The sequence below is a fragment of the Poeciliopsis prolifica genome, unplaced genomic scaffold (assembly GCF_027474105.1).
Source record: "Poeciliopsis prolifica strain line A6 unplaced genomic scaffold, Auburn_PproV2 SCAFFOLD038, whole genome shotgun sequence".
NCBI lineage: Eukaryota > Metazoa > Chordata > Actinopteri > Cyprinodontiformes > Poeciliidae > Poeciliopsis > Poeciliopsis prolifica.
Genome location: NW_026562413.1, coordinates 4,552,677 through 4,569,411, shown reverse-complemented (window position 1 = coordinate 4,569,411; position 16,735 = coordinate 4,552,677). Strand labels below are relative to the sequence as shown.

General features: G+C 40.5%; 3 protein-coding genes across 4 annotated transcripts; 1 reads left to right on the top strand and 2 right to left on the bottom strand.

Moving 5' to 3' along the window:
* Positions 1-5,704: 5,704 nt before the first annotated feature.
* tdp2b (tyrosyl-DNA phosphodiesterase 2b) lies at positions 5,705-9,505 on the bottom strand. 2 transcript variants are annotated; one of them, XM_055053632.1, is made up of 7 exons: positions 9,237-9,505; positions 8,876-8,997; positions 8,643-8,789; positions 8,375-8,466; positions 7,749-7,867; positions 6,256-6,426; positions 5,705-6,176 (listed from the first exon to the last, which is right to left on the bottom strand). In XM_055053632.1, exons 1-7 carry the CDS (start codon positions 9,381-9,383, stop codon positions 5,895-5,897), a joined length of 1,080 nt encoding a protein of 359 aa, XP_054909607.1. In that variant the 5' UTR covers positions 9,384-9,505; the 3' UTR covers positions 5,705-5,894. The 2 variants fall into 2 exon arrangements, with proteins under 2 accessions (XP_054909607.1, XP_054909608.1); XM_055053633.1 differs by having other exon boundaries at positions 8,876-9,013; positions 9,237-9,330.
* Positions 9,506-10,923: 1,418 nt separating this feature from the next.
* acot13 (acyl-CoA thioesterase 13) lies at positions 10,924-12,262 on the top strand. Its single transcript, XM_055053904.1, has 3 exons — positions 10,924-11,076; positions 11,150-11,334; positions 11,897-12,262. Exons 1-3 carry the CDS (start codon positions 10,993-10,995, stop codon positions 12,054-12,056), a joined length of 429 nt encoding a protein of 142 aa, XP_054909879.1. The 5' UTR covers positions 10,924-10,992; the 3' UTR covers positions 12,057-12,262.
* Positions 12,263-12,266: 4 nt separating this feature from the next.
* cunh6orf62 (chromosome unknown C6orf62 homolog) lies at positions 12,267-16,701 on the bottom strand. The gene is made up of 5 exons (XM_055053903.1): positions 15,403-16,701; positions 14,702-14,878; positions 14,491-14,616; positions 13,790-13,924; positions 12,267-13,695 (listed from the first exon to the last, which is right to left on the bottom strand). Exons 1-5 carry the CDS (start codon positions 15,529-15,531, stop codon positions 13,570-13,572), a joined length of 693 nt encoding a protein of 230 aa, XP_054909878.1. The 5' UTR covers positions 15,532-16,701; the 3' UTR covers positions 12,267-13,569.
* Between the last annotated feature and the right edge of the window lie 34 nt (positions 16,702-16,735).

Genomic DNA, 16,735 nt, shown 5'->3' with positions numbered 1-16,735 from the left:
TATTCTGATCACATAATAATGAAATTATGAGATTATGTGGTTATGTATTTTGTGGAGAGATTAAGTCAATGGCTGTAACATACATGCTCCGACTCACAACATGTATTGAAGTAATGTTTCAAATATATAATTAAAACTTATTGCTAACTGTATGTTTTGCTATTTTATTTTGTGGTTTTACAGGTGCAGTTGATGAAGCTCTGGATTATATCAAGGAGTTGGAGGCCTGACTTCAAAAAGTGGATTTGTCTGCCACACTTTTAGCCGCTACTGTGCCTCTGATGACCAGATCCGGTTCTACACCAAATTTCCATCTGAATGTTTGTTCCGGATCTTCTGGGAGTCCATTGCACCCTCTGCATCACGCCTGGTGTTCTGGACCAAAGCACAGAAACTTGGAGAGGAAGCATGTGCTGAAGCCAGCCCTGCCTGCTGCATGCCTCTGATTGATGAGTTCCTGATGTTCTCATTCAGTGATGCAGTGGGCATGAAGGAGCAGCTCATTGCTGACATGTTTCAAGTCAGCATAGCTACTGTCAGCCGAGTGACCATCAGCTGGGCCAACTACCTCTTCACTGTGTTCTCTTCCATCAACCTGTGGATTAATCGTGAGAAGGTAAAAAAGCCAGTATGCCTCAGAAATTTCTGAAGTTCTCTCCAAATGTCCGTGTCATCTTGGACTGCACAGAAGTTGATCTGGAAACGCCATCATCCCTCACCTTACAGTCTGAAACGTTCTCTGCCTACAAGAACCACACCACTCTGAAAGGGCTGATTGGAGTTGCTCCCTGTGGGTTGGTGACATTTATTTCAGCGTTGTACTCAGGCTGCATCTCCAACAAAGAAATAACGAAGGTCAGTGGAATCCTTCCTCTGCTTGAGCTGGGAGATGAAGTCATGGCAGATAAAGACTTCCTCATTCAAGACCTCCTTCATGAAGTTGGAGCCAAACTCATCATTCCATCATTTAGGCATCCTGGTCAGTTCAGCAAGGAAGAGACAGAGGAGACCAGACCATTGCTCGGCTGCGGATCATTGTAGAGCGAGCAATCGCTAGAGTAAAGTGCTGCCACATCTGGGATTCCCCGGTGCCTCTCACTTTAATAGGAACTGTCAATCAAATCTGGCACAACTGTTGTGTTTTGGTAAATTATCAAGGCCCATTTTGTGTTGCAGACTAAATTATTTCTGTATGTTAATTGTTGTAATGCTATGTAAAAAGTTAAATGTTTACAAATATTCAATTAAAACACACTTTGGCAGCACACTTGACTTTCTTTTTGTATTAAGTTGAATTGCAAGGAAAACAAATCAAGTACAATTTACAATATCTAGTAAAAACAAAAAAAATATCCACAACTATTTCATATTTTATTATTGTACACCATACATTGATTTTAAAAAAATACTTAAGACAACCTCAAGGAGAAAAATTTTAAAACATCAGTTTCAAGACAACTGCAATTAAGAAAAACAAATTTTTGTAAATTATCCAACTGCCTTTTAAAGACATTTGCACATCTCTGTATGTTTCATGAGTAACAATTATTTTCAGTGATTCACACAGCTTGAGATTGGATATTTGAAATGCAAAGGAACAAAAGGGTTAGTTACACATTTTATAATTCTTATTGCATTGACATGAACACATCAATGAAGATGTTGAAGTAAAATAAGTCCAGTTTAGATTTCATTTGATCAATGAAAGCCTCGTCACGCCACACCCGCTCAACAGTTATTGTTGTTAGCGTGTCTGTAACAAAGTCGCACCATTCCAATCTGCTGATTGCCAGCTGACCCTGTACCTCCAACCAGTTTTGAGGTGTTTGAACACCTCAAAACTGGGTGGTGATCCTGGACCTTGAGGTGAGCAACCTGAGATGCATCATTCTTCATGCTGCCTTTTACCTCAACCAGTCCAAACGGGGTGATTCTGACGGGTCGTACACCTTTGTGTCCTGCAAATCACATTAGTTCTCGCAGCTAGCTGCGTTCTTCATCGACTCACGAGCCGAGTGATCCACCGCTAAGAGTTGCACCAAGATATGATGCGTCAGGGCGAACAATGAATCCCACAGGAAGCACGTTGACCCTCAACATCTCAGCATAGTTTGCCAGAACCTCAGACTCCACCTGCAGACCACGCTTCATGGCGGCAGTTCGTCTAGTGGAGCCCCTAATCATCCGAGATGCCAGTGCTGTGGCAGCAGACTCCTCCTCTGCACTTCCTCTGCAAGCATCACGGAAACGGCTAGCAGTAAGTCTTGGTTGTCTAAGATGTACCCATGCAGGACATCTGGACTGCTCTCTTGTTCTGGCTTCTATTTCATAAGACATTTCCAGTGACACTTGCAGAGAATGAAGATGCAGAAGTTGACCAAGTGTGGGCACAAAGCACATATTTGGAAGACTATGCAGCATCAGAGGAAGAGAAGGGAAGTCTGGAGCCATGTGGTGCAGAATGATGCTACCAGAGGACTTTTCAGGTGGGCACTGATGAGACATTGGTGAGCCCTGTGGCACAGGCTCAAATTTGAATGGAACCAGCTCCAAATGTGAAAGAACGTCTAGGACAAGAGCGATAAGTGGTTGGGACTCCAGCTGGCGTAGTTTTTCTCCTGATGCCAGAATGTCGGGATCTGGAAGTTGTCCTACAAACATCAGTGACATAATCATAATACATTTTGACAAAGGAAACAGAAGTGTTTTCAGCCATTTTGTTGACGTGATTTTTACTTTCCTTATTTTGCCTTTATGTTAAACTCAATTGTTGTTTTTGCATTGATGTGATATTTTTCCTTTTGTTCGTTTATATTTTCAGTTACTTAGAAATATCGAATCAGTGAATTTCTGGATATTTTTTCTCAGCTAAAATGTTCTTATGCTTAAAGCATTTATTTAACACATTGTGGTGTCTTGAGGGGTTTTTTTTCCCTTTAGATTTTCTTGTTCAAATTTACACTGTTTTGTCTCTGAACAAGGTATTTCCACTCTTTGCTCTGAGATAATCTGTTTCTTTCTGATCTTGCAAACATCACCGTTGGGACTCAGAGTTTGAGCAGCAGCATTGCATGAACAGAAATAATAACGGTGGCTTCTGGGACAGTTTGTCACAGTGATTTTGTAGTAAAGCTCTGATGGGTGCAGTTAGGGCGTCCTGGACTGGAGCACCACTTAAGCTTGCTCTCGACTTTCCAGTGACAACATGGATGCAGAAAAAGGGGAGATGAGTTTTTTAATTTTTTTAACGGTTCAGATCGACATCGGATCCCAGTCAGAGTCCAACATTTACAAAGAAGCAAAGCTTCTCCTCCTTGTGCAAGTCATTGCACCTCAGGCTCTTCACACGATCTGCTGATCTTCTCTGGACTGGGGTCAGATCTGAGTCACATCCATCATCATCATCATCATCATCATCATCCTCCAACACCACGCCGAAGGACAAGCTCGTCCCAGGGGCTCCCAGTCAGCACATGGACACGTCGGGTGCAATTCCAAGGGTATTCGTAGTGACGGAGCTCCAGCGAGGAGCTGCAGCCATCACTGAGGGCTCTGCTCCTGAAATACATGTGTGAGACTGATGGTTCTGGACGGGACGAGGAGTGAAATGATAAAGGAGGCCGAGGGGAGAAAGCGAGATGATGTTGGAGCACATCCACGCCGCCTTACGGGCGAAACGCCTGCGGTGTGAGTGGCTGTGGGTTTGTGGAGGAGGAAGGCGGGCCTGTGGCAGGAAGACGCTGCTCCAGGCAAGAGGGCTAAATCACATGACTGGAGTCTTGGCTCAGACAGCTGCTGGATCCTATATGAGCTGCTCCTGATCTCTGTGAGTTAAAGGCTTTACAGTGTGAGGGGACTTTTTTTTTTAACCTTAATTAGTGAAAATCCTTCTGACCTGCCTTTTTTTTTTCTTTTTAAATAAAACATTGTCCGTACATTGTCCGTACATGGAGATACGCATGAAAAACATGAACTGTTCATACAAAAACATCTCCCACAAGAAAAGCAGATGCTCATGTTTTCGTCTGTACAGGTCGTTAAAGGATTTCATCCTGACGTCCTTGCAAAGGAAACCAGAAAGACAAACAAGAGAGGAGGGCATGAGGCTCCCAGGGAGGAGTCACTTCAGTGTGTGACTTCTCCTAATGTCAGCCCGTCTTCTGCTGCAGCAGAGAATAATCAACATTTGGACTGGATGGAGGGGATGTCATGAAAACCTGCCACAGATTGCCGAGACGGCTCTGATCTAAAATAATAATAATACAGTGTGACAAAAAAAAGATTTGCTCCTCTCAGATGTTTCAGATTATAAATTATTATATGGGACAAAACAAACCAAATCAACCTCACCGTATGTGGAAAAAGTGACCGTTGTATTTCAGGCTCTGGAGGATCTTCGTCTACTCCTCTGTGCAGAATTGTTTTAATAACTCAGAATCGTTGGAGGTTCTTCTTGAGCATTTGCTGCCCTTTCACACTTCAAAATCATGCAATCTTAAGTATTTTCAGTCCAGCTTATAGTAAAAATATCACATAACACTTGAAATAAGGCAAAATTAACTTACAAGTAACTTTTAAGCATGACAAAGAAGATTGTTCAGTCAGTAATTTGTTAATATTTATGAAAAAGTGATTTTTATAAGTGAAATTATCTTCCTGAGTAACATTTCCCCTCCCATAGTTTAACAAATAATATGGAAATAATGTTTTGTTGCACTGATAAATTATTTCACTTTTAACAAGCAGTTTTTTTTTTTTTTTTTTATCAGTACTAGGAATTATTGACTTAAAACAAGCCCTTATATCAGCTACTTGCTATGTTTGTCTTATTTGAATCAGAAACTAGACCAAAAATACTTGGTAACATTTTGTGTTTCTGTATCGTAAGGTCATTGTGCAAATTTAAGCTGAGTCTTTGACTAGGCCAATCCAAAGTCCTTCCTTTTTTATGTGTTTTAGATCATTTTGATGCAGAGTAGCACCACTGTGTTGGAGCTCAAGGTCATGGTGGGACATTCTCCTTCAGGACCATGTGTGTTAGAGACAATGTCCATCAATTACAGCAAGTCGTTAAAGAGCCTGCTTCACGTTGTCAGACAGGTTCCACTGAATAGTTTCCTTCATTCTCCAGGTGTGCCAGTAATGAGACCCGAGTGTCGCCTGTGATACTGAATTCAGCTGTCTATAACTAGTGGAATATGACAGAAGTTGTTTTAACAAGTGTACAGATCATTTTGTTTGATGAATTTTTCCTAAAAAAAAAAAAAGAAACCTAATTTAAACACTACATTCTGTATTTATCCAGGTTACCTTTGATATTTCCAAACTCTGTGGTTCTCAGTTAAAACATCATCTTTCTGACTAAATGTTTTCTTTTTCAGTTTGAGTACAGATGTTTAATATTTAATTTCCAATTTTCTAGAACAGTAGCTCTGCTTTTAAGCAGCACTGTAACTTAATACTGCCCTCTAGTGGCAACATGCAAACACCATTTATGTCTGGAAACTCACACAACGTGTTTGATAAGAACAAAATATACATTTATTAGGTTTTTGTTGTGTGAAGAGAAAAACTTGTTGCAGTCACCTTCATCATTAAGACGGGAGCCTGTGAAGGGATCCAGGCTGCTGTCTCGCCTCAGTGGCATTTTTCTGTCAGCAGTTTTATGGGAGTCGGATGGAGAGCATAAAATTCAAATCTCAGCTGTGGTTTCCAAACAGGACGAATGTTTTTATTAACTATCTTAAAACTGCATGGAGATCAAAAACAAATCAGGATCTAACATTAACAAGCAACAAACGTCAGCTCGGGCCTATTTTCAAAGACAGTTTGGCTGATAAAAAAACGGGAGCAGCAGATGTTCGCTAAAATGCTTCCAGCTGTTTCGAGTGTTTCTACCCTGCGGTGAAGCTGCAGTAAAGGCCCCAGTGATCGCTCGTGTAGCGGCCACAGTCCAGCTTCTCTAGTCCGATCAGGGCCATGTGATCTGGGGTCAGACGTGGCACTTCTTCTTTGGACGCTGGCCGGAGGTAGACGCGGTCGAAGCGGCAGCGGCTGACGAAGGGAACGGTCTTGTTGCTGTTGGCCTTGGTGTCCCACGTGTAGCGGCAGTGCTCCTGCTTGCCCAGTCGCTCCCACACGTCACAGACGGCAGACGGTAGGCCCACTTTGGCTACCTGACAAGCCCAGAACAAAGAGGAATTCATAACGTACATTGAAGCAGAAGTCGACTCGGTGCTGCGAGGAAACGCTGACCTCGGTGTCCCTCAGATTCGTGTCCCCTCCAAACAGGACGGTGACATCATCAGGAGCGTCTTTCATCCTCTGCATCACCGTGTGCAGCTGCTTCATCCGCTCCTGAGCGTGGCCTTTACAGCTTTCAAGGTGGGAAGTCATCAGGCACAACTTCTGATCTTTGAACGTCACCTGATTTTAGACATGCAGCATTTCGAGTCACTTACTAAAGTATTCGTACTCCTGCAACTAATAATTATTCAGGCAATTAATCAGATAAAACTGCAGGTTCCCAGTTCCCATTCTGCAGATGTTTTATTTCACAACTTAAACCTTATAATATTAGAAATGCATTGGAAGATGCAAATCAACCATTCTATTCCGATTTTAAATGACAAAACAAACATCTTATCACCTAAAATGCAATAACTTAGCATTTCTTTAGCGTACGCTTGATCATTTCTAGAAAAGGATGCATCTGCAGATAAAAAATAAATGCTTGAAATGCGAAAATCTCAGCCTTTTCTGCTTGACTTGATATCGAAACAGTGTTCAGCTGATTGGCTGATTATGTTTGGGGGTTAACCAATTAATAACTGGATAGCAAAGGGTCTTTATTAAAAGATTTTCTTTAAGAGAATTTGAACTGGCTGCAGCCAAAACTATCCAACTTGGGAGTTCTGGGTAGAACATAGTTACAAAGTTTTTCTTTATCTTAAAAAGAAAATGTATTCTTAAAAAAAAAACTTAACAGTATGTTCTTCCAGCAAATTAGCTTTTTTTTTTTTAGTTTGTATACTCTGGCTAATGATTAATCAATCACTAAATTAGTTAACATTTATACTAATGATCAGTTTACCACAATTAATCTGATTAATCTTCTCAGCCTTTGTCGTGTATCAACAGATCAATGTATTTAATTGGGATTTTATTTGCTAGAGCAACATAAAGTAGGGCTTAATTGTAAACTAATGAAAATACAATATTCTTCATTTACAAAGCTAAATATAAAAAGCATTGTGTCCTTGTGTATTTGGCCAATTTTAACTCAAGTGTCCCAAAATAATCCAACTATTAAGGGTCCACAAATATTTACTTTGTGAAAGATGGCAAGAAAATAACAGCATTGGAAGAAGATGCTCCATTCACATGAAACTAAAACTTCTGCCCTTCATTTAAAACTCCACTGCAGAGGAAAACCCGCACTGCACATAGTCCTGAAACAGAAACTGTAAGGAGAGACACAGCGATGGCAGCATCATGTTGTGGGACGGTCTTCTCCAACACAGAGAGAGATGTTGAACAGAGTTTATGAGGAAACAAATGCTGATAAATAAGGAGAACTTTAGGAGGAAAACCTCTTAGAAAAGGCGGTAAAGATACAACAGCAGCAAATTCACCATCGTTTATGGGTGTGATATGACAAAAAGTGAAAAAACTTTGTGTGTGTCACATTCAGGTGGGATTCTTGGTAAAAAAAAAACAAACAAAAAAACAAGTAAAGGTGGAAATACCTGAGCTACAAGTAGATTCCTCATCATCTGTGTGGTGGGATAAGTTACAATCTCACTCTCCAAGAATTTTACTCTGGATTTCTTTAGCATCATTCCTGTGAAATAAGCTTCTTCACCACCTTCAATCAGAGTTCAGAAGACAGGAAGAGTTATAAAGGATACAGTATGTATTTATTCATCATCATTATATAACTGGGGCTGTACGGACGACTTGTGAGTAGTCGGCATCATTACTGCAGGGAACAGCAGTCAGTAGAAATCCGGTTTGAAGAAAAATAGAGGAACTTTCAACAAGGAGCCAAGTTCAGAAGTAACACACGTTAAATAAGTGCAAATTTCAACCTTTTACTTCAAAAACTACATACTTGTAAATCGTTTTCCAGTTGATTTGTTTGCAGGCTTCCTATAGGTCGGAAATGAGACCAATGTTACTAATCGGCCACTACAGAGGATCTTATTAGTGTTTTTAACCCAAAACTGCCATAATCAGTGGAGCGCTTATATGTGCGTGCAACCTACACACACCAGAAACACACACCACACGCGTCATATATTATTGATACTATTGGATTTTACTGTAGCATGAGCCTATTTCAGAGAAAAGGCCTCTCTGAGCCATACTCAACCTTCAATGATGAGGTAGCTGACAGCCCGTTTCTTCAAGTACTGAACATAAGGTGGGATGAGTTCCTGCAGGAATACCACATCAGGGGTGTATCTATGGACCGAGAAGTATCACAAGTGTAAAAGGATAAAAAAAAATAATGACAAAAAATGCTTTTCATGTGATAAATGACCACTTAAAATGTAAGACATGTGGAGGAAGTTCTGGCGAAGCATGATTATATTAATTATAATGGTGACTTGTTACTGCAGGCCTGTAGTTTCACTCACAGCACTAAGTAGGAGCACAGGCCTCTGGCCCGCTCTGCCAGGTTGTCCGGGTCCAGTCCGTCCACGTTCCAGGAGATCAGGGACAGCTTGCCGTCATCTTCCTCCGGGGGTTTCCGTGCAACTGGACTGTCTCCGGTCAAGTCGATGCTGCACATGTTTCCAGAGACTACTGTCACTGCCCTCCACTGTATGCGGTCAGAGTGACTCTCTGCTGTGATGACTTGTTGACTCACCAGTCCTTTGAAGGCTCTGCCTCCACTTTCTGCTTCTTTTTCGGAGGGATGCAGCCGCTCTCCTGGAAGTCTTCCTCAAATATCCTCTCCATGTCTGCCTCGAAGAACGAGTTCACAGCTCTCTGTGGAAAACAGGAGCTTCGAAAAAGTAAATAAAACCTGTCTGGCTGTATCTCGAGGAGATAATGATGTTTTCCTCGTGTAAACACAACGAACGAATCAATAAAACGGCCACTACAGAGGATCTTATTAGTGTTTTTAACCCAAAACTGCCATAATCAGTGCCATAACGGCACGAGCCGTGTGGACATGGCAACATCGCCTCTGGCGCATTAATACTAATGTAACCACTAATAATTACCTCCATCTCCCAGTCGTTTTCAGCCAGGTAGCATTGACCAACGGCGCTATCAGTTCCCGTTATAGTGGCGAACTCCTCGCAAAGTGCACTCCTGCTTTTTTCCTTGTCAGACACAGAAGGCGACTCCGAGTTTGATGTGGAAGCCATTTTTGTCGTGGAATCTATTTTTTCAAGCGGAATGACACGCACGAATGTGATTTCAGCGCATGTTTACGTCAATTTTGGCTCTTTCTTTACAAAGTAGCGGGGTGTGTGTAGCACTGAAAGACTTCCGGTGTGTTTCCGGTGTGTTCTGTTGGTTGCGCTTCTATATGGTGTATTAAGGCAACAGTTGTCAAGCTGGCGCCGTTCAAACTCGCCTAGTAAAGTAGATCACCGTTCAAAATAAAAACTTTAAAATTGAAAAAATATTGAATTTGATAATAGAAACACAAATAAATTATTTTATGCCTTTTTGGCAATCTTTTACATTGGGTCAATTTGTGAACCACAATGAAAATATAGGTCAAAACTGGAGGGAATTATTCTAGATTCTTCAAAACAATATTTTGGTTTATGAACTCTATGGAAGATCTATTTATTTTCTGCCTTTAGATCAGCTCAATAATTTGGCTGCCATAAGCCCACTATTAATTACACTAAAACATGATGTGGTATGTACAATGGTAGTCCATGGGAGAAGTGTCAATTATTCTCAGTGTTTCTGTGCTTTAAATGTTGTGGGTTCCTTCATGGAGCTCTGATCCACTCCTGGGAAAATTCTCAATATTTCTATAATTTTTTTCAATCATATAAATCATAATCACTGTGATTCCCTGGAGTCTAACGCCTTAGAAACAGGCTTGCAATCTTTTCCAGACTTATCATGTCAGTGACTTTATCTTCATTTCATCTTGAATTTCTCTAGACTGAGCCATGATGTGCTGCTTTTTGAGATCCATTCAGCCAATCCATCCTCTCAGACAGGTTCTGTTCACAGAGAACCAGATTGGATTGCAAAGGTTTTTTTCCTTCATAAATGAAATCATAATTTAAAAGTATTTATTTGTGCACACACAAGCTATTTTTGACTGATCCATATTATTTTTGACTTTCCAATCCAATTCATTTTATCTATTCAAGTGTGAGCATGACAATAAAAATGAAATATTTTTCACAGCACTGTACATTTCACATAGTAATCATTCATTTTAGATTTTGCTATAGTTTGATCAGGTTCATTTTAATATGTTGCAGCATTTCAGAAAATGGACACTATAAAACACATTGGAACTTTATTAGCTAATAAAACCCACAGTATTCCAGCAAGAGTTCGAGAATGGTCAAATCTGTCTCTTGGGACGTTTTGAATAAGAAGTTAAGCTTAAAAAAATTACCTTAATTTTATTAAGGTAAACCATAACTTTACCTTACCTTTTGAAGTTATAATTAAATAACCCCCTTGTGATTCTTTCAGATGTAAGATTTGATTTGAATGCACCGTGTTAAAATTGGGCCGTAAATCACAGTGACGATGCGCAACCTTTCGGGAAATAAAGATTCGATGAGAAATAAAATAAAAAAAACATTAAACATACAATGGATTGCGTCCATCACTATATATAAGTACATAATGGTCTTGTTTTTCAGGTTCTCCACTACTTTTGGTGCTCTCCCGTAAATCTACCTAAGTTCCGCCCGGACGATTTATGAGACGCATCAACTTCCTGTTGGAAATAAACAACTTTGACATTGGCCTCGTTTCCATCCGCCAAACATGAGCAGCCTGACTTTAAACTCCCTGAGACAAATAATGAGAGCGATGGTCGACCACTCGGGCTTCGACAGAGTCATGAGCAAGGTAAACGTGAACAGATATTTGTGGACAGGATCTTTTTGCGTTTTCAAACTGCAGCGCCAGCCGCTGTCCGCAGGTGGACGTTGTGTCTGCGAGCCCCGGGAAGGTGGTGTGCGAGATGCGCGTGGAGGAGGAGCACACAAACCGGGGAGGGACGCTGCACGGCGGGCTGACAGCCACCCTGGTGGACGTGATCTCCACCATGGCCATTATGTACAGTGAGAGGGGAGCCCCAGGGGTCAGCGTGGACATGAACATAACGTGAGTTCAGAAATGCATTGCACTGAGGCCAGAATGTTTTAAGGCCTCTTGTCACTTTAAATCCAAATAGGCTGCTGCTGACCACAGCCCCCCCAACTCATGTGAAATTGATGTGTAATTATACAACTATGCATCTTTGAAAAGCAGAAGTCGAGCCTCCTGCACAACCAACAAAAATGCAGCCATTAGCTTTAAGCAAAACTTTTCTGAATGACAAGTCAACAGCAAAACTCCAGCAGCCATTGTACAGTGCATACAGCAGTAAAACCAGCAGACCAAGCATCCTCATCTTAGTGGGCGGAGCTCCGCTTGGGTTGCTAGGTAATAGGCAGTGGTGGTTTTTGAAACGGCTTGTTTTCCAGACACCAAAAACATTAAGTTATTGCCATAATCCAAGCAGGTGCTATTTTTTAGAAACAAAGACCCAAGTGGAAGTATAAAAACAATCCCTTTAAGATTGTCAGCCGTCTCTCACTTTCCCTACTTAAAACTTCAGTGGCTTTTTGTTGCCATATTGAAGATGAACAAGTAATGTGTGGGGGGGGATGTCGCTATGCTGCAGGTACATGAATGCTGCCAAGATAGGGGAAGACGTCCTCATCACTGCACAAGTTCTGAAGCAGGGGAAAACGCTGGCATTTGCTACTGTAGATCTCTCCAGCAAAACCTCAGGGAAACTCATCGCTCAAGGACGACACACTAAACACCTCGGCAGCAGCTAAACCGTCTCTTCTAATCAAAACTGTATAATTTACTGCTAAAACTTGGGATTCTGAATATATACAGAATGTACTTGCACTATTTTTTTGTTAGTACATAAGTTTGCAGAACAACGTTATGTTATTTTTTTCTTACTTATTTGTTTGCGTTGTTGTGAACATTGAGCAGCAAATGTTTATTGTACATGCAATAAAGCCAGCTGGACAGAGTCGTCTTTTTTTCTTTTTTTTTTCAGACTTTGCACTGTATTGAGATATGCTCAGCAGTAAAGATTAGAGAACAGAAAATCAAAACCCAGAAGTTACATGCCTTACACCCTTTTTTTTTCAGCTAAAACACATTGAATCAGCAAGGAGCGAAACTTTACGTACTACTGTACTTCATAGTCTTTGAAAAAGCAAACCCTTCAAAACTCAATTTTAATTTAAAGAAGCTCGGCAGCAGATTCGCAACTTTAATAGATCAAATTAAACAGAAATCAGTTAGCTTTAAGCAAAACCTTTTTTGTTAGGCATATTATTATTGTAATTACTGTTAAATCTGTCACCATTGCAATTCATCACCGACCCACGTCCCTCCAAAAAACAAAACAAAAAAAAAAACAAAGCGAAAAACATCAGATTTCAGTAGCTTAAATGAAATAGTGCATGAACGGATTGAACTGTGAAAAATCAACTTCAACATACCAACATGTCTTAACTCTGCACAATGCCTTTTGAGATACTCGCGATTTTAATCAAAGGCCTGTTTTAGTATGTTTCTGAGAAAAGCAAATGACACAAAAACATCTTTTAAGTCCAGCAAATAAAACTAAGGCAGTTTATAAGAAGCAATACCTACACCATATGATTTGACAAACAACTCTTCCTCTTGTTAACTTTGCCTGTACAGGTGTTCTGATACCTGCTCATGCCTATCCTGGGCAAAAAAAATTGTCTAAACTTGTTTTAGAAGCCCTAGTAACATTACAAAACAAGCTTTAACAATCCTTTCTTATCACATCAAGGATATAAGACATGTCCATCGTAACCACCATGAAGACTTGTGAATTGTTTGTTCCGGTTTAGATGCAACATAAAGAGTTCATTCAGTGACCGATGCTGTTGACTGTGTGGCTCCAAGAGAACAACCAACCACTCAAAAAAAATCAATGTCCGTGCAGGTTCAAATAAAAAAATAAAAAAAAAAAAATGGAAGAAAGGGTGAGTAAGGAAAAGGGAATGGAGTAAAATAAAAATGTCAGAGCCAATCCAAAAAAAATAGGAGAAAGTATTGGGACAAACATGGGAAGAATGGGGTGAAAAACAAAACGAAACAAAAAACAAGATGGGAAGCAAATGGGCTTCAGGTTAGAGGGAGAAAATGAGTGGAGGGAACAAAAAGGAGATCCAAGCACAAGTTCAAATCTTTTAAAGGGACAGGGAGGAGATGAGTACATCAATTTGCTTCTGAAGGCTTAGGGAGGGAAGGAGAGGTAAAGGCTTGTCTCTGTGTGGCTGGGTGAAGCAAGAAGCCTTAATCAGGCATGTATGGGCGGAGGTGATCCTCGATGTCTCCCACGCCCCAGCAGGTCAGCTGGTCCTGGGGCAAATACAGGCACAGGCTGCACAACTTGAAAACCGTGGCCTTGGTTTTAGGAGTCTGAAACAACAAAAAAGTACAAACGGCAGGGTTTTTAAACTTGATAAACCGGTTAATTAATTTTATTTTTTTTTAAACGTTTCAACGGATGTACCTGCAGGTGTTGTCTGTCCATAAAGAGAAATACAGACTGGGTTGGGTTGTTCATCACCATTCCAGCTTTGTCTTTACGACCCAAAGCGTGCAAGCATTGCTTCTCGTAGTCTCCATGATGAAATTCAAACTTGGCCTGAGAAGAAGAGGAACGAGTCTGTATGCAAAGTCTCGGCTGCTGGTTAAATTTCATGCTCAACTATGAACTGCTATTTGACTGTGTCATTTGGCAGACTTAGAAGAATGACACCTAGAGCGGAGGTTAAGGATTTGGGTAGGCCATTCAAGAAGCATGATGTTAATCTGTTAATTTTGTCTGCAGTTTGTACAAAGAACGAAGCAACTCCCTCAAATGGAAACTATGAAGCTCCACATGTGTGGACGAGTCAAATGTTTTCTGTAGGAAAGTCCTATGGTCAGCGATCGAGCCGTTTGGTCAAGACGACAACAAGAATGTTAAGAAACAGGATATTTTTCACTAAAATCACTGTTTTCATCAAACATTTAGTTTTGAAGGATAACTGACTGAACAGCTGTGTAGGTACTCTTCCCCGACTGTTCAGTACAATTTGGCTTTAGGTCGTTTATTTTAGCTCAACGTGTCCGAAAAGGCAAATTTTACATTAAGCTGATACGTAGCACATGGGGCAGAACATATTTATCAGGTGTCATCCAAAGTGATAATAGGAGCAAAGGTCTAACCTGCACAGGCCTGAAGGGCTCGTCATCGGCCCCTTTCCATCTGGAGAACAGCAGACAGACAATCTTCTCAATATCGTTGCGTGGCCAAAGGATAAAATCCATTTCCTGTGTGCAGCCTATCACATCCTAAAGAAAAAAAGAAACATAATTATAGTAACTAAGCATTTTTTAAGCCATGATTGGGGACTTTGTTCATACAGTCGAGTCTTACCCTTCGCATTGACTGGTATCGGGGGGCATGTAGTTGCACCACATCTTTTTGAAGGAGCTCTATCGAACTCTCAAGAGAGTAGCTTGAATCGCGCACACCTCTTAGGATGTTTTCTTCGTAGTTGTTGGTCATCACAGGCACCACTTCAGCTACCTCAAAAAGTGCAGACTTCTTCTTCTGTTAAAAATAAAGCACGCAGGTTTGAGGGTTTCACAGGTCAGTACATATTTTTGGTTTTCTTTGAGATCTGACCTCCCTATTCTGAGAGGGTGCTAGGTTCAATTGTGGAAAAAATATATATTTTGTTGTTTATCCATTCCAAAATTATAGTAAAAGTTATGAAAAAAGTCGAGAATGTTTTGAATTAACAAAAAAAGTTTAAATAACCAGAAACGGTGAAGAGACATCACAAAACAAGAAAAAGACAAAGCTATATTTAGAACATTTAAAAAGGTGAAGGACGCAAAGAAAGAAAAAAGAGAACATGTAACACAAGGAATAACATAATTTTCCACATTTTTGCCCCCCATACACATCTAGACCAGGAAAATGCTTAAATTAAATGTTGTACATTTCCATCAGTTTTTAGCATTTGACTTGACAATAGCAAAATGAAAGATTGACCGATTCACATTTATGGCCCTTCATTTACTGCATCTCCAGTACAAATATAATGGAACATAGCTGTCGAGTGAACAAACCTTTTCCTTGAAAACGAAGGCTATATAGATCTTGAAGTCAAACTGATCAGCCAAAGATTCCCTTTTCTTCCGAAGCTGAGCTCGAAGCCGGTTTCTTGTTTGGTTTCTTCGTGAAGTTGGGTCCCCCATGGTTAGATTTTGTTGGTAGTGTCTCTTCCTCTCGTGTGACGTACTTTAGCGACACTGTCTATTTATTCTATGCTTTTTAAGAAAGAATGGAGCTGACAACGCATTAAAACTCTAAAACTAGATCCTCTAACCACTATGAACTTAAAAGACCAACAAATCAGATTTTAAACTAAGTCATTTCAATATTTGGTTGTTGTAAAAAGGCAGTTTTGAGAAGGGGAATGCTCAACAGGCTAAGACTCCATCGCCTTTACACCTGATCAAAAACCCATGTTTTAAGACATGGCCTTGAAGCCAAATTTAACTTTTTTTGTCGTTTTTTTCCAACTGCCACTGAAATGAGTACAACGAATTTCAAGAAAACAACTCAATTGTGGCTCTCTTTTAGAAATGATAAACTAATAAAAAAGGCTGCTACAAAACAAAACACATATTGGTGACATTTTTTTGTTGTTGTTTGTTTGCTACTGAGATTGTGTACTATAGCGAGCAGACCGACATTCTATTAACTGGGTCATCTCAAAGTCCCTGATCCATGGCTGCGGTTTTTGTTTTGTTTCTCTGAACACAGACTGTGTTATGAGCGTGTTACAGGCGGACTGGGGATACAGACGAACATGGCAGGTAGACGCAGATGCCAACAGATACAGGCACCCGGTAACATCGAAGACTACAGCGAAAGCAAACCGACATTTCCTGAACTTTTTCCGTCACTCATCTGGCCCTGGGCCCGTGCTGCTGCCACAGCTGATAGTCATGATGTGGGCGTATTTTTAGCACACTAGCTAAGGTCTGCTAGCTAGCTAGCAAAGCCAACCTAGGGATTCATTTCTGACACTAACTAGTAGTGAACCAGTGATAAAGCTACATCTTATTTTAAGACAGATTGGCTTAACTGAGGCTTTTTTTAAAAGTGTGGTCAGTCATCTTACCACGCCTTTTATTACATTTTCTGGCTCAACGAGACTGTCAGTGTTGTTATTAAAAGTCGGAAGACTGACGTTGTAACTGTTTCTGGTCACTATTTCAGCTCCATATTAAACTGTTGTCAACAACTTTCGACACAAATCAGTTGGTAATCGATCAAAACAAACGCGGAACTGCGAAACAAGCGTTAGCTAAACAAAAATCTGCCCCCTCCTTCTTCCAACGTCTGACGCTTCGAGCTAGTTCTTTCTCTTTTCTTCAGTCGTCACAACCTCCG

Coding starts and splice junctions, on each gene's coding strand:
- acot13 (XM_055053904.1), top strand. CDS start 10,993: ATGAGCAGCCTGACTTTAAACTCCCTGAGACAAATAATGAGAGCGATG. Junction 11,077..11,149: donor TCGACAGAGTCATGAGCAAG/GTAAACGTGAAC, acceptor CGCTGTCCGCAG/GTGGACGTTGTGTCTGCGAG. Junction 11,335..11,896: donor AGCGTGGACATGAACATAAC/GTGAGTTCAGAA, acceptor GCTATGCTGCAG/GTACATGAATGCTGCCAAGA.
- tdp2b (XM_055053632.1), bottom strand. CDS start 9,383: ATGGCTTCCACATCAAACTCGGAGTCGCCTTCTGTGTCTGACAAGGAA. Junction 8,998..9,236: donor AAAACGACTGGGAGATGGAG/GTAATTATTAGT, acceptor TGTTTTCCACAG/AGAGCTGTGAACTCGTTCTT. Junction 6,427..7,748: donor GGAATCTACTTGTAGCTCAG/GTATTTCCACCT, acceptor GTCTAAAATCAG/GTGACGTTCAAAGATCAGAA.
- cunh6orf62 (XM_055053903.1), bottom strand. CDS start 15,531: ATGGGGGACCCAACTTCACGAAGAAACCAAACAAGAAACCGGCTTCGA. Junction 14,879..15,402: donor CCTTCGTTTTCAAGGAAAAG/GTTTGTTCACTC, acceptor TATTTTTAACAG/AAGAAGAAGTCTGCACTTTT. Junction 13,925..14,490: donor AGCCCTTCAGGCCTGTGCAG/GTTAGACCTTTG, acceptor TCTTCTTCTCAG/GCCAAGTTTGAATTTCATCA.